Below are 14,341 nucleotides of genomic sequence, written 5' to 3'. Positions count from 1 at the left end.
GGCCATCTCTCCTACTTACATACGTATACTTATGTATATCTCTTTTTAAACCAGGTATTCCCAATCAACAGTCCTTTTTCAGAACATAACTCTACAAGCTCTTCACCATTTCCATTTACAACACTGAACACACAACATACACCAATTATTCCCCTCAACTGCCACATTACTCACCTTTGCATTCAAATATAAATATGTATATATATGTATACATTGAAATGTTTAGGTATGTGTATGTGCATGTGTATGTATATACATGTATATGTGTTGGGCCATTGTTTCATCCATTTCCTTGCGCTACCTTGCTAATGCCGGAGACAGCGACAAAGCATAATAAAACGAAATGATAATAAATCCATATTTCCTAAGATAATATGCATGCAATCTTTCAATGCAACTTTTGGCTTTGAAGAATTTGAACGTGTATAATGTTAAGATTCGATACCTTAATGGACTGCCTACAGTAGGTGAACAATCATTTCAGCTATGTTCCAACTGCAATCCAAGTAAACTGACAGCAGACATGGTCAAATCAACAATAATACATACAAAATAAGCATTCCAGTTTGAGATAATCAATTAGAAGGGAATAGATGCTAAACAATTGTTCATAAGAAATTACGCTGCACACAGTTCAACAAAGCACGTAATATGCTTGTCAAAATATGAGCAGATTTCTTAATAATTCAGGAGCTAGTTTACAACACTAAGCTTCTCCCTGCACTGGAATGCAATTCTTGCAAGCCTCTGAAACATTTCCATGAAACACTTTCCAGCATTTGGTGGTAGCTAAAAACATGTCACCAGCTCCCTAGCAACTAAAAACAACTGTATATTAGCAGAGATTTGGTATGGGTTGCTAAGAAAAGTATAAAGATAAGGTACTACTTACATTGGTAGGTTTGAAGGTTCTTGCCATAGTTTGATGTTAAGCCATTTGTAGGTGGAGCAGGGTAATGGCTGGTTCCTGCAAAGATAAATGTTCAAGGAAGGTGAGACGCAGATATACAACAGCTTATGTTTCACAACAGCTTATGTTTTACAACACAGGAAACCCCCCAAATGCCAGTTTAATTACACAAGTCCATGACACCTTTTATGGGGCTTCTGCAGCACTGAGTTTACTATCAGGGGAAAGGGAAATCATAAACTCCTTTGGAACAAGAAGTTCCACAAAACTGTACTCGTTTTCATCCGCTGACAATGATATTGTTAATGGATGAAAACGAGTACAATCTTATGGAACCTTTAACTTTTCACTCACTGTGACCATATGCAAGCAAAGACTAATAACACCAAAAACATATAACAATAATCAATTGCCTTAAGTAAAAATCACATCTTTTTACCTGAAAAATATTGTATCAATTACATAATCAGCACTGCCATTCACTGCAGCTCAAACCAAAGCAATCTGCATAAAGGGTCAGTTATACAAATGCTGATTACTTATGGGGAAGGGAAACAATATCTAATTCATGACTGCACAAGAGATTGAATGTAAAGCATCATAGGCATTATTGAGACTGAACTTGACAAGGATATCATATCAATGTGGTTCTCCCTTACAGTTATACAATAACGAGAAGGTAGAGAAGAAAGAACAGCCCTACTGATGAGAGAAAACAGAAAACTTCAAGACTTAATGGTTGGCAGTAAACCTTTCAGCCAGTACAGTCTAGACGTGTGTTTAATGACATTTACCTGATAGCCCTCATTCACAATGCTCCAAGATCAGACGAGCGAGAACAAGTTTTTAAAAGATTTGAAAACAAACCAGTTAGTGCAAGAAGCAAAAAAGGCAGCTAGGCAGAGTGGTGGTAAAATTTCCTTACGAGAGACTTCAACAACAATAAATCAGAATGCAGTACCTTACAGGGAACTTCAACAAGGAAATAAAATGAAATCACTTAAATCAACAAAAGCATGAAAACAACTGGAGATTAGAGTCCCTAAGATATGTGTATAAGCATTTTATTTTCCATTTATTTTATTTTGCTTTGACGCTGCCTCCCGCATTTGTGAGGTAGCGCAAGGAAACAGACAAAAGAAATGGCCCAACCCACCCACATACACATGTATATACATACATGTTCATACACACAAATATACATACCTATGCATCTCAACGTATACATATATATACACACACAGACATATACATATAAACACATGTACACAATTCATACTGTCCGCCTTCACTCATTCCCATCGCCACCCCACCACACATGAAATAACAACCCCCTCTCCACAAATGTGTGCGAGGTAGCGCTAGGAAAAGACAACAAAGGCCACACTCACCCACACTCAGTCTCCAGCTTTCATGTAATAATGCACCGAAACCACAGCTCCCTTTCCACATCCAGGCCCCACACAACTTTCCATAGTTTACCCCAGACGCTTCACATGCCCTGGTTCAATCCATTAACAGCACATCGACCCCGGTATACCACATTGTTCCAATTCACTCTATTCCTTGCACGCCTTTCACCCTCCTGTGCGTTCAGGCCCCGATCATTCAAACTCTTTTTCACTCCATCTTTCCACCTCCAATTTGGTCTCCCACTTCTCCTCGTTCCCTCCACCTCTGACACATATATCCTCTTGGTCAATCTTTCCTCACTCATTCTCTCCATGTGACAAAATCACTTCAAAACACCCTCTTCTGCTCTCTCAACCACACTCTTTCGATTACCACACATCTCTCTCAACCTATTATTACTTACTCGATCATACCATCTCACACCACATATTGTCCTCAAACATCATATTTCCAGCACATCCACCCTCCTCCACACAACTCTCCCTCAAACATACCCATTTTTGCTTTCCAAGATAATGTTCTCGACTTCCACACATTCTTCAACGCTCCCAGAACTTTTGCCCCCTCGCCCATACTATGATTCACTTCCGCTTCCATGGTTCCATCCGCTGCCAGATCCACTCCCAGATATCTAATACATTTCACTTCCTCCAGCTTTTCTCCATTTAAACTTACCTCCCAATTGACTTGTCCCTCTACCCTACTGTACCTAATAACCTTGCTCTTATTCACATTTACTCTCAGCTTTCTTCTTTCACACACTTTACCAAACTCAGTAACCAGCTTCTGCAGTTTATCACATGAATCAGCCACCAGTGCTGGATCATCAGCGAACAACAACCGACTCACTTCCCAGGCTCTCTCATCCACAACAGACTGCATACTTGCCCCTCTTTCCAAAACTTTTGCATTTACCTCCTTAACAACCCCACCCATAAACAAATTAAACAACCATGGAAACATCACACACCCCTGCCGCCTATATTCACCGAGAACCAATCACTTTCCTCTCTTCCTACTCGTACACATAGCTTACATCCTAAATAAAAACTTTTCACTGCTTCTAACAACTTGCCTCCCACACCATATATTCTTAATACCTTCCACAGAGCATCTCTATCAACTCTATCATATGCCTTCTCCAGATCCATAAATGTCACATATAAATCCATTTGCTTTTCCAAGTATTTCTCGCATACATTCTTCAAAGCAAACACCTGATCCACACATCCTCTATCACTTTTGAAACCACACTGCTCTTCCCCAATCTGATGCTCTGTACATGCCTTCACCCTCTCAATCAATACCCTCCCATATAATTTCCCAGGAATACTCAACAAACTTATACCTCTGTAATTTGAGCACTCACTTTTATCCCCTTTGCCTTTGTATAATGGCACTATGCAAGCATTCCCCCTCAGGCACCTCACCATTAGACATGCATACATTAAATAATCTTACCAACCAGTCAATAATACAGTCGCCCCCTTTTTTAATAAATTCTACCGCAATACCATCCAAACCTGCTGCCTTGCCGGCTTTCATCTTCCACAAAGCTTTAACTACCTCTTCTCCGTTTACCAAATCATTTTCCCTAACCCTCTCACTTTGCACACCACCTCGACCAAAACACCCTACAACTGCCACTCTATCATCAAACACATTCAACAAACCTTCAAAATACTCACTCAATCTCCTTCTCACATCACCATTCCTTGTTATCACCTCCCCATTAGCCCCCTTCACTGAAGTTCCCATTTGCTGCCTTGTCTTACGCACTTTGTTTACCTCCTTCCAAAACATCTTTTAATGATACTTTCTCACCGCAACTCTCACTTGCCCTCTTTTTCACCTCTTGCACCTTTCTCTTGACCTCCTGCCTCTTTCTTTTATACATCTCCCACTCATTTGCATTATTTCCCTGCAAAAATCATCCAAATGCCTCTCTCTTCTCTTTCACTTATAATCTTACTTCATCCCACCACTCTCTTCTGAAAACCTCTACAAATCTTCACCTTCGCCTCCACAAGATAATGATCAGACATCCCTCCAGTTGCACTTCTCAGCACATTAACATCCAAAAGTCTCTTTTTTGCGTGCCTATCAATTAACATGTAATCCAATAAAGCTCTCTGGCCATCTCTCCTACTTACATACGTATACTTATGTATATCTCTCTTTTTAAACCAGGTATTCCCAATCACCAGTCCTTTTTCAGCACATAAATCTACAGGCTACAAGTAATGTTTGTCTAAAAAAAATTTTCTCAAGACTTTAGTACCAAAACTGAAGGAGCAAACACACGAGAAGAAGGGAATGGAAGAGAGAACTGTGTGTATTCCTGGGCTGCACAAGGGCCTCTGGTACTATCCTCCAGATAAAAATGATCATAAAGCTAGCCTTGTCTTCTGGCAAAATGGTATGAACAGTGGATAAAAGTAATAGGTAGGAACATTTAAGCAAGAGCATTAGGTAGAAACATTTAGTACTAGTAATAAGTAGGAGCATCATATAGAAGTTGTCATTAAGAATATTAGGCAAGAGCCTCTACAAACGTTGCACTAGACTTGTCCTCTGCTGGTGGCCTGTTAAGGAAGCGGCACTAAAGGCTATGAAGCAGCACTAGAATTCTTTAGTTATGGAGGCTGTTGCTGTGGTCATCCCACTGAGGGAGTTCCAACTGAAACAGGCATCAGAGATACAGACAGAAAGCTAGACATCTGAGCCAATGTCTGAGAAAAGCTATATAAAAGGATTGATGGCTTCCTAAGCATGGCAAATGGGAGTCCTCAATAGGCTATTTCTGACCTATGTAACCACTTTGCCAGACAAGGCAAAATCATATGTCTGATGCCATAATTATGAAAGATGCCACAGAAACAAGACTGCAAAATACTACAGGGGACCTAATCAAAATGTAACACTGGTCACACAAATGGCTGAAAAAAATCTAACCCAGAAAAATGCAGGCATAAAGATGAGAAAACGGTGAAAGTGACTAAACAGTGAACATTGAGGGAAGTGTCACAATGTAAACAGGACTTACGAGTTGACATGTTAGGTATTGAATAACTTGAACAATGGTTTCTGCAAGCAAACCATATTTATTTTATACTTATTGGATGGTGAAGCGTATACTTCTGTCAGAGAGGCTGGAGAACTGACCAAAAGTTTCAGAAAACTTGTGGGTCTGAGGCAGGGCTGTGTAAGGTAACCATGGCTCTTTAACATATATATCAATGGATTGATAAAAAAATCAAAGGAAATTTGGTAAAAAGGGTGCACAGACGAAGCATGGTGGCAAGGTGTGGCAGCTATTAACAAGAAATATGATAATCATAAATTCCTTAAAGGTCAATATGATGTTAACCTGGAAATGTTCATTTAAAGTAGAAAAGAAACCAGAACAAGAAGGAATAACCGTTATAAAAAATGGAGAAGATGAAGCATGTCTTTGACAATATAGCTGTAAACAAATGAGAGACCATTAGAAACTAATAAGGCCAATATGATACACATAAAAAGATAAGAAATAGAGCCCTATGATTGTACAACTCTCCTTATTAAGGACATACAGGTACAAATAAAGACAATATCAAAAAACTACAAAAGTGCCCAAGCCATTCTCCCTGTCTACATCTTACATATCAATGAGAATTCTGAAACACTTTCTAAATTTTCTAAAATCTTTCAGAGACTTGAGGCAAGGAAAGAAATACACGAGACTGACCCTGGAGTTTCAGGAGTAAAGAAGGCATGTGGTTGCAACTTGAGAAGATTAAGGTGGTTACACATCACTTCTGCCAAGCTCATTTCATGGATGTTTGCCAACTGGGCTAAAGGGTGGGAAAAAAAGCACAATGCACACAAAATTTTTAGTCATTCCATTTCAAAATCACTTTCCTTTTATCTTAAACTATGGAGATTATTTCACCGATTTCAGAGACTACTTCCTACACTTAAATTTGCAAATCATATATCTAAGGTTACTTATCTGAAGATATCAATTATTACCATACAGTTTTATCACATATTAGCCTAGAAAAATGTAAAGTCTTCACCTTGAGTAAATGGTTTAGGTTGTCTGCGATTCTCATACCAGAATCTGTCTCCTTTCTTCAGGCTAGAAAACTGCTCAGCAATGATGTTGGAGAAGGTGTGACCTAGGAGGCCACCGGGTACTGCATGCTCTGCCAGACCAGCAGGAAACAAGTCCACATCATCTATATTCCTGGAAAAACCAGTTGCAAATGTATCATCTCTCAATACCATATATTTTTTTTGCACATTATCAAATCAAAAATAATAAAAAACATATCTGTTTACCTTTCCTGTGTTATGTTTAACGAGAGCTGGACAAAGAGTCAGTGTTTAAATATTCTATATTCTATCATAATCGCTGTTTCCTGTGTAAGCGAGGTAGCACCAGGAAACAAAGAATTGCCTATCCACTCATATACACATATATAAACGCTCATACATGCACATATACATATCAAAATATACAGAGACAGACGTATACATACAAACACCGGTACATATTCATACTTGCTTACCTTCACCCATTCCCAGCATTACCCTGCCCCTCAGGAAACAGCATCACTACCCCCTGCTTCAGTGAGGTAGTGCCAGAAAAACAGGCAAAAAGGCCACATTTGTTCACACTCAGTCTCTAGCTGTCACATGTAATGCACTGAAATACTGTTCATATCTATATCAATTTGTGGTGCATCACACTAGAAAGTAGTGTACTCATTATATTAGGCTACTCATGGTTCATAAATTTCCTAGCCACAAATGTAGCAACATTTTCTCCATGAAAGCATCTTACAAATGCCATGCTATCATTTCTGTCAAGGTATTATTCATTATACTTAATTGTGTCGTAGAAGGCGACTAGAGGGGACGGAAGCGGGGGGCCAGAAATCCTCCCCTCCTTGTATTTTTTAACTTTCTAAAATGGGAAACAGCAGAAGGAGTCATGCGGGGAGTGCTCATCCTCCTTGAAGGATCAGACTGGGGTGTCTAAATGTGTGTGGATGTAACCAAGATGTGAAAAAAGGAGAGATAGGTAGTATGTTAGAGGAAAGGAACCTGGATGTTTTGGCTCTGAGTGAAACGAAGCTCAAGGGTAAAGGGGAAGAGTGGTTTGGAAATGTCTTGGGAGTAAAGTCAGGGGTTAGTGAGAGGACAAGAGCAAGGGAAGGAGTAGCACTACTCCTGAAACAGGAGTTGTGGGAGTATGTGAGAGAATGTAAGAAAGTAAATTCTCGATTAATATGGGTAAAACTGAAAGTTGATGGAGAGAGAGGGGTGATTATTGGTGCATATGCACCTGGGCATGAGAAGAAAGATCATGAGAGGCAAGTGTTTTGGGAGCAGTTGAAGGAGCGTGTTAGTGGTTTTGATGCACGAGACCGGGTTATAGTGAAGGGTGATTTGAATGCAAAGGCGAGTAATGTGGCAGTTGAGGGAATAATTGGTATACATGGGGTGTTCAGTGTTGTAAATGGAAATGGTGAAGAGCTTGTAGATTTATGTGCTGAAAAAGGACTGGTGATTGGGAATACCTGGTATAAAAAGCGAGATATACATAAGTATACATATGTAAGTAGGAGAGATGGCCAGAGAGCGTTATTGGATTACGTGTTAATTGACAGGCGCGCGAAAGAGAGACTTTTAGATGTTAATGTGCTGAGAGGTGCAACTGGAGGGATGTCTGATCATTATCTTGTGGAGGCTAAGGTGAAGATTTGTATGGGTTTTCAGAAAAGAAGAGTGAATGTTCGGGTGAAGAGGGTGGTGAGAGTGAGCGAGCTTGGGAAGGAGACTTGTGTGAGGAAGTACCAGGAGAGACTGAGTACAGAATGGAAAAGGTGAGAACAATGGAAGTAAGGGGAGTGGGGGAGGAATGGGATGTATTTAGGGAATCAGTGATGGACTGCGCAAAAGATGCTTGTGGCATGAGAAGAGTGGGAGGTGGGTTGATTAGAAAGGGTAGTGAGTGGTGGGATGAAGAAGTAAGATTATTAGTGAAAGAGAAGAGAGAGGCATTTGGACGATTTTTGCAGGGAAAAAATGCAATTGAGTGGGAGATGTATAAAAGAAAGAGACAGGAGGTCAAGAGAAAGGTGCAAGAGGTGAAAAAGAGGGCAAATGAGAGTTGGGGTGAGAGAGTATCATTAAATTTTAGGGAGAATAAAAAGATGTTCTGAAGGAGGTAAATAAAGTGCGTAAGACAAGGGAGCAAATGGGAACTTCAGTGAAGGGCGCAAATGGGGAGGTGATAAAGTAGTGGTGATGTGAGAAGGAGATGGAGTGAGTATTTTGAAGGTTTGTTGAATGTGTTTGATGATAGAGTGGCAGATATAGGGTGTTTTGGTCGAGGTGGTGTGCAAAGTGAGAGGGTTAGGGAAAATGATTTGGTAAACAGAGAAGAGGTAGTAAAAGCTTTGCAGAAGATGAAAGCCGGCAAGGCAGCAGGTTTGGATGGTACTTGCAGTGGAATTTATTAAAAAAGGGGGTGACTGTATTGTTGACTGGTTGGTAAGGTTATTTAATGTATGTATGACTCATGGTGAGGTGCCTGAGGATTGGCGGAATGCGTGCACAGTGCCATTGTACAAAGGCAAAGGGGATAAGAGCGAGTGCTCAAATTACAGAGGTATAAGTTTGTTGAGTATTCCTGGTAAATTATATGGGAGGGTATTGATTGAGAGGGTGAAGGCATGTACAGAGCATCAGATTGGGGAAGAGTTGTGTGGTTTCAGAAGTGGTAGAGGATGTGTGGATCAGGTGTTTGCTTTGAAGAATGTATGTGAGAAATACTTAGAAAAGCAAATGGATTTGTATGTAGCATTTATGGATCTGGAGAAGGCATATGATAGAGTTGATAGAGATGCTCTGTGGAAGGTATTAAGAATATATGGTGTGGGAGGCAAGTTGTTAGAAGCAGTGAAAAGTTTTTATCGAGGATGTAAGGCATGTGTACGTGTAGGAAGAGAGGAAAGTGATTGGTTCTCAGTGAATGTAGGTTTGCGGCAGGGGTGTGTGATGTCTCCATGGTTGTTTAATTTGTTTATGGATGGGGTGGTTAGGGAGGTAAATGCATGAGTTTTGGAAAGAGGGGCAAGTATGAAGTCTGTTGGGGATGAGAGAGCTTGGGAAGTGTCAGTTGTTGTTCGCTGATGATCCAGCGCTGGTGGCTGATTCATGTGAGAAACTGCAGAAGCTGGTGACTGAGTTTGGTAAAGTGTGTGAAAGAAGAAAGTTAAGAGTAAATGTGAATAAGAGCAAGGTTATTAAATACAGTAGGGTTGAGGGTCAAGTCAATTGGGAGGTAAGTTTGAATGGAGAAAAACTGGAGGAAGTAAAGTGTTTTAGATATCTGGGAGTGGATCTGGCAGCGGATGGAACCATGGAAGCGGAAGTGGATCATAGGATGGGGGAGGGGGCGAAAATCCTGGGAGCCTTGAAGAATGTGTGGAAGTCGAGAACATTATCTCGGAAAGCAAAAATGGGTATGTTTGAAGGAATAGTGGTTCCAACAATGTTGTATGGTTGCGAGGCGTGGGCTATGGATAGAGTTGTGCGCAGGAAGATGGATGTGCTGGAAATGAGATGTTTGAGGACAATGTGTGGTGTGAGGTGGTTTGATCGAGTAAGTAACGTAAGGGTAAGAGAGATGTGTGGAAATAAAAAGAGCGTGGTTGAGAGAGCAGAAGAGGGCGTTTTGAAGTGGTTTGGGCACATGGAGAGAATGAGTGAGGAAAGATGGACCAAGAGGATATATGTGTCGGAGGTGGAGGGAATGAGGAGAAGTGGGAGACCAAATTGGAGGTGGAGAGATGGAGTGAAAAAGATTTTGTGTGATCGGGACGTGAACATGCAGGAGGGTGAAAGGAGGGCAAGGAATAGAGTGAATTGGATCGATGTGGTATACCGGGGTTGACGTGCTGTCAGTGGATTGAATCAGGGCATGTGAAGCGTCTGGGGTAAACCATGGAAAGCTGTGTAGGTATGTATATTTGCGTGTGTGGATGTATGTATATACATGTGTATGGGGGTGGATTGGGCCAATTCTTTCGTCTGTTTCCTTGCGCTACCTCACAAACGTGGGAGACAGCAGTAAAAAAAAAAAAAAAAAAAAAAAAAAAAAAAAAATCGCCATTTCCTGCTTCAGCTAGGAAGCACCAGGAAACAGATGAAGAAAGACCCATCCACTCGCATATGCAAAGGTATATACATAAATATAAAGAAGTACAATATTAATGACGAATGGCTTAACTAGGCATCAGGATCAGCAGCATCTTATCAATCTTAAAATGGCAATGGTTTTACAATGATGGCACAAGTTAAACTTTCCAATCAAATTTACTGAATTTTTTGTATAAAAAGTTAGCTTAAATCAAGTTCCTTCCTCTGCATTTTCAGGTACAATCAATGTCTGTCTGTCTATATGGGTGTAGTTTCCTTTTACCAAGAGAGATAAAAGAAGTACATGAAATAGCCAGGGAATCATAAAAGGTTGTCTTTGAGTGGAAACAATTGTTATTCATAAATTCATTATACTTAACCACTATCTCCTGTGTTAGCACAGTAGCGCAAGGAAACAGATGAGGAATAGCCCAACCCACCCACGTACACATAAACGCCCACACACACACACACTTATACATACCTATACATTTCAACATGTACATACATATAGATACAGATATATACATATCTACACATGTACATATCCATACCTGCTGCCTTCATCCATTCCCGTCGCTACCCTGCCACACATGAAATAGCAACCCCACCCCCCCTCCAGCAAGGCAGCACCAGGAAGACAAAAAAGGCCACATTCGTTCACACTCAGTCTCTAGCTGTCATGTATAATGAACCAAAACCACATCTCCCTTTCCACATCCAGGCCCCACAGACCTTTCCATGGTTTACCTGACACTTCACATGACCTAGTTCAATCCATTGACAGCATGCTGACCCCAGTATACCACATCGTTCCAATTCACCCTATAACTTGCACGCCTTTCACCCTCCTGTGTGTTCAGGCCCCAATCGCTTAAAATCTTTTTCAGTCCATCCTTCCACCTTCAATTTGGTCTCCCACTTCTCCTTGCTCCCTCCACCTCTGACACCTATATCCTCTTGGTCAATCTTTCCTCACTCATTCTCTCCGTGTCCAAACCATTTCAACACACCCTCTTTTGCTCTCTCAATCACACTCTTTTTATCACCACACATCTCTCTTACCCTTTCATTACTTACTCGACCAAACCACCTCAAACCACATACTGTCCTCAAACATTTCATTTACAACACATACACTCTCCTCCACACAACCCTATCTACAGCCCATGCCTCACAACCATATAACATTGTTGGAACCACTATTCCTTCAAACATACCCATTTTTGCTCTCTGAGATAACATTCTCACCTTGTACACATTCTTCAATGCTCCCAGAACCTTTGCCCCCTACCCCACCCTGCGGCTCGCTTCCGCTTCCATGGTTCCATCCGCTGCTAAGGCCACTCCTAGATATGTAAAACACTTCACTTCTTCCAGTTTTTCTCCATTCAAACTTACCTCCAAATTAACTTGTCCCTCAACCCTACTGAACTTAATAACCTTGCTCTTATTCACATTTACTCTGAGCTTTCTTCTTTCACACACTTTACTGGTAACCAACTTGTGCAGTTTCTCACCCGAATTGCCCACCAGCGTTGTATTATCAGCGAACAACTGACTTGCTTCCCAAGCCCTCTCATCCACAACAGACTGCATACTTGCCCCTCTCTCCAAAACTCTTGTATTCACCTCCCTAACCACTCCATCCGTAAACAAATTAAACAATCATGGAGATACCACGAACTCCAGCCACAAACCGACATTCACTGGGAACCAATCACATTCCTCTCTTCCTACTCATACACATGCCTTACATCCTTGGTAAAAACTTTTCATTGCTTCTAGCAACTTACCTCCCATACCAAGTACTCTTAAAACCTTCTAGAAAGCATATCTATCCACCCTATCATATGCTTTCTCCAGCTCCATAAATGCTATATATTAATCCATCCGCTTTTCTAAGTATTTCTCACATACATTCTTCAAAGCAAACACCTGATCCACACATCCTCTGCCACTTCTGAAACTACACTGCTCTTCCCTAATCTGATGCTCTGTACATGCCTTTACCCCCTCAATACCCTCCCACATAGTTTCCAGGAATACTCAACAAACTTATGCCCCTGTAATATGAACACTCACCTTTATCCCCTTTCCCTGTGTACAATGGCACTATGCATGCATTTTGCCAATCCTCAGGCACTTCACCATGATTCACACATACAATGAATATTCTTACCAACCAACCAACAACACAGTCACCCTCTTTTTTGACGAATTCCACTGCAATACCCGTCCAAACCCGTTGCCATGCTGGCTTTCATCTTCTACAAAGCTTTCACTACCTCCTCTGAAAGCAATTGTATGGAGTATAAATAGGCCTGTAATAAATGCCCATTCTAACTAATCTTTTTATGAGAAAATACTGAAATCCACTAATCCTGTCCACAACATGACACCTTCACACAACCAAAAATCTAGGCAAATAAAGTTGCCACTAACTTGTAGACTGTGCTGAAGCTATAAGCCATCTGGGGTTTCATAACACCCGCCAATTCTGTGAAGGAGGCAACAGGTGGTAGACCACAGGCCTTGCGCCACATTGTGTACGATGGCAGTCCATGATCACGCCCACGCTGTCAAAGACAAGGTATCTTTTACACCACAGCAGTTTAAGTTGGAGAGGAACAACGGCCGAGGATCCAAAGAACCTCGTGCAGTTTGGTTACAATCCATCTATTTGCATTCCACTTACTTTTATACACATTGTTGCAGCATTTTAATGACCCTTACTTTTTGGAGTTTGATATAAATCTGGAAGTACTACTTTTGAATCTTGGACCTGTATTTGTCATAATAAAGTCCTTAATACTACAGCTAACAACTTATTTCCTTTAGGTAACCATCACCTTATCTCCATTAGCACTAATAGACATGTGCATACAACCTCTCTGTTCATTCAAAACAAATATTAAAGATGTGTGTAACAAGCCAAACTGAACATGGACTTCCACATGAAAACTGTATCAAAATACATATTTTTCACAACAGTGACTTAAGATGCAAATATCTCTTCACACATCCATCTTTACATACATCGCACATGATAAAATATCAATCCTCTGGCATTCATTTGAAAAGCTTCATGCCTTACACAATTTACTTGCTGCATCTGTCCCTCTCTTTCATAGTCTACCTTCAACCAAAGATTTTCACCACACCATCATCTATGCATCTTTCAAATGTTAAAGCTTTCAAAGAATTTTACCAGAGTAAAATATTTTCCTAACAAATCCTCCTCAAATCTCCACACCTAAATCATTTCAGGTCACAGGATAAGTGTTGAAGAAAAAGAAGCTGAATGCATATCTCAGCAGAATTCAGAGCTTTGAAACTCCAGCCCCCTAAACTGCCTACTACCTTTTCCCAGCCTTATAGCTCCTTCTATTCTGGCAAGAAATAGAATGATGGTGTATCCGTTTCTCTCTTCTCTTATGCACAACTTTGTTTTTTATCATTTCATTGTGGTAGTCACTGATGGAGCAACATTTCCCTCTTACACCCCATCAACCGTGATGTTACTCCCACTTTTGTCCTATTGTCTGCCCTCTTTCTTAACTTCATAAATAATCCTTTTCAACTTATAACCCGAATCAAACTCATGACAGCAATTCCACTACGTGCAAACTCTCTTTCCTCCCCTCCTTATTAATTCTCAGATTTTTGTTCAAACTAATCTACATCCTCTCCTGATCATGACCACTCCAAAACTGCAGAAAGGGGGAAGCAGTAACCTGATTAAATTCAGTAACGTAAAAACCCAAAATCTACCCATATCTTTCCTAACATCAAATTTTCCATTTTTCACTTGCACATCTC

General features: G+C 40.6%; 1 protein-coding gene across 1 annotated transcript in view; it reads right to left on the bottom strand.

The window, feature by feature from the left end:
- LOC139765842 (salivary peroxidase/catechol oxidase-like) overlaps positions 1 to 14,341 on the bottom strand; it is a 40,833-nt gene that overhangs the window by 14,256 nt on the left and 12,236 nt on the right. The window contains exons 11-14 of the mRNA XM_071693677.1: positions 12,965 to 13,098; positions 6,385 to 6,554; positions 6,054 to 6,159; positions 893 to 967 (exon numbers count right to left, since the gene is read on the bottom strand). Of these exons, the coding sequence (XP_071549778.1) occupies positions 893 to 967; positions 6,054 to 6,159; positions 6,385 to 6,554; positions 12,965 to 13,098 (485 nt within the window). The remainder of the gene's footprint in view (positions 1 to 892; positions 968 to 6,053; positions 6,160 to 6,384; positions 6,555 to 12,964; positions 13,099 to 14,341) is intronic.

This window comes from Panulirus ornatus, chromosome 56 (genome assembly GCF_036320965.1).
Source record: "Panulirus ornatus isolate Po-2019 chromosome 56, ASM3632096v1, whole genome shotgun sequence".
NCBI lineage: Eukaryota > Metazoa > Arthropoda > Malacostraca > Decapoda > Palinuridae > Panulirus > Panulirus ornatus.
Note: the sequence above shows the minus strand (reverse complement) of the source record. Positions and strands in the feature narration are given on the sequence as shown.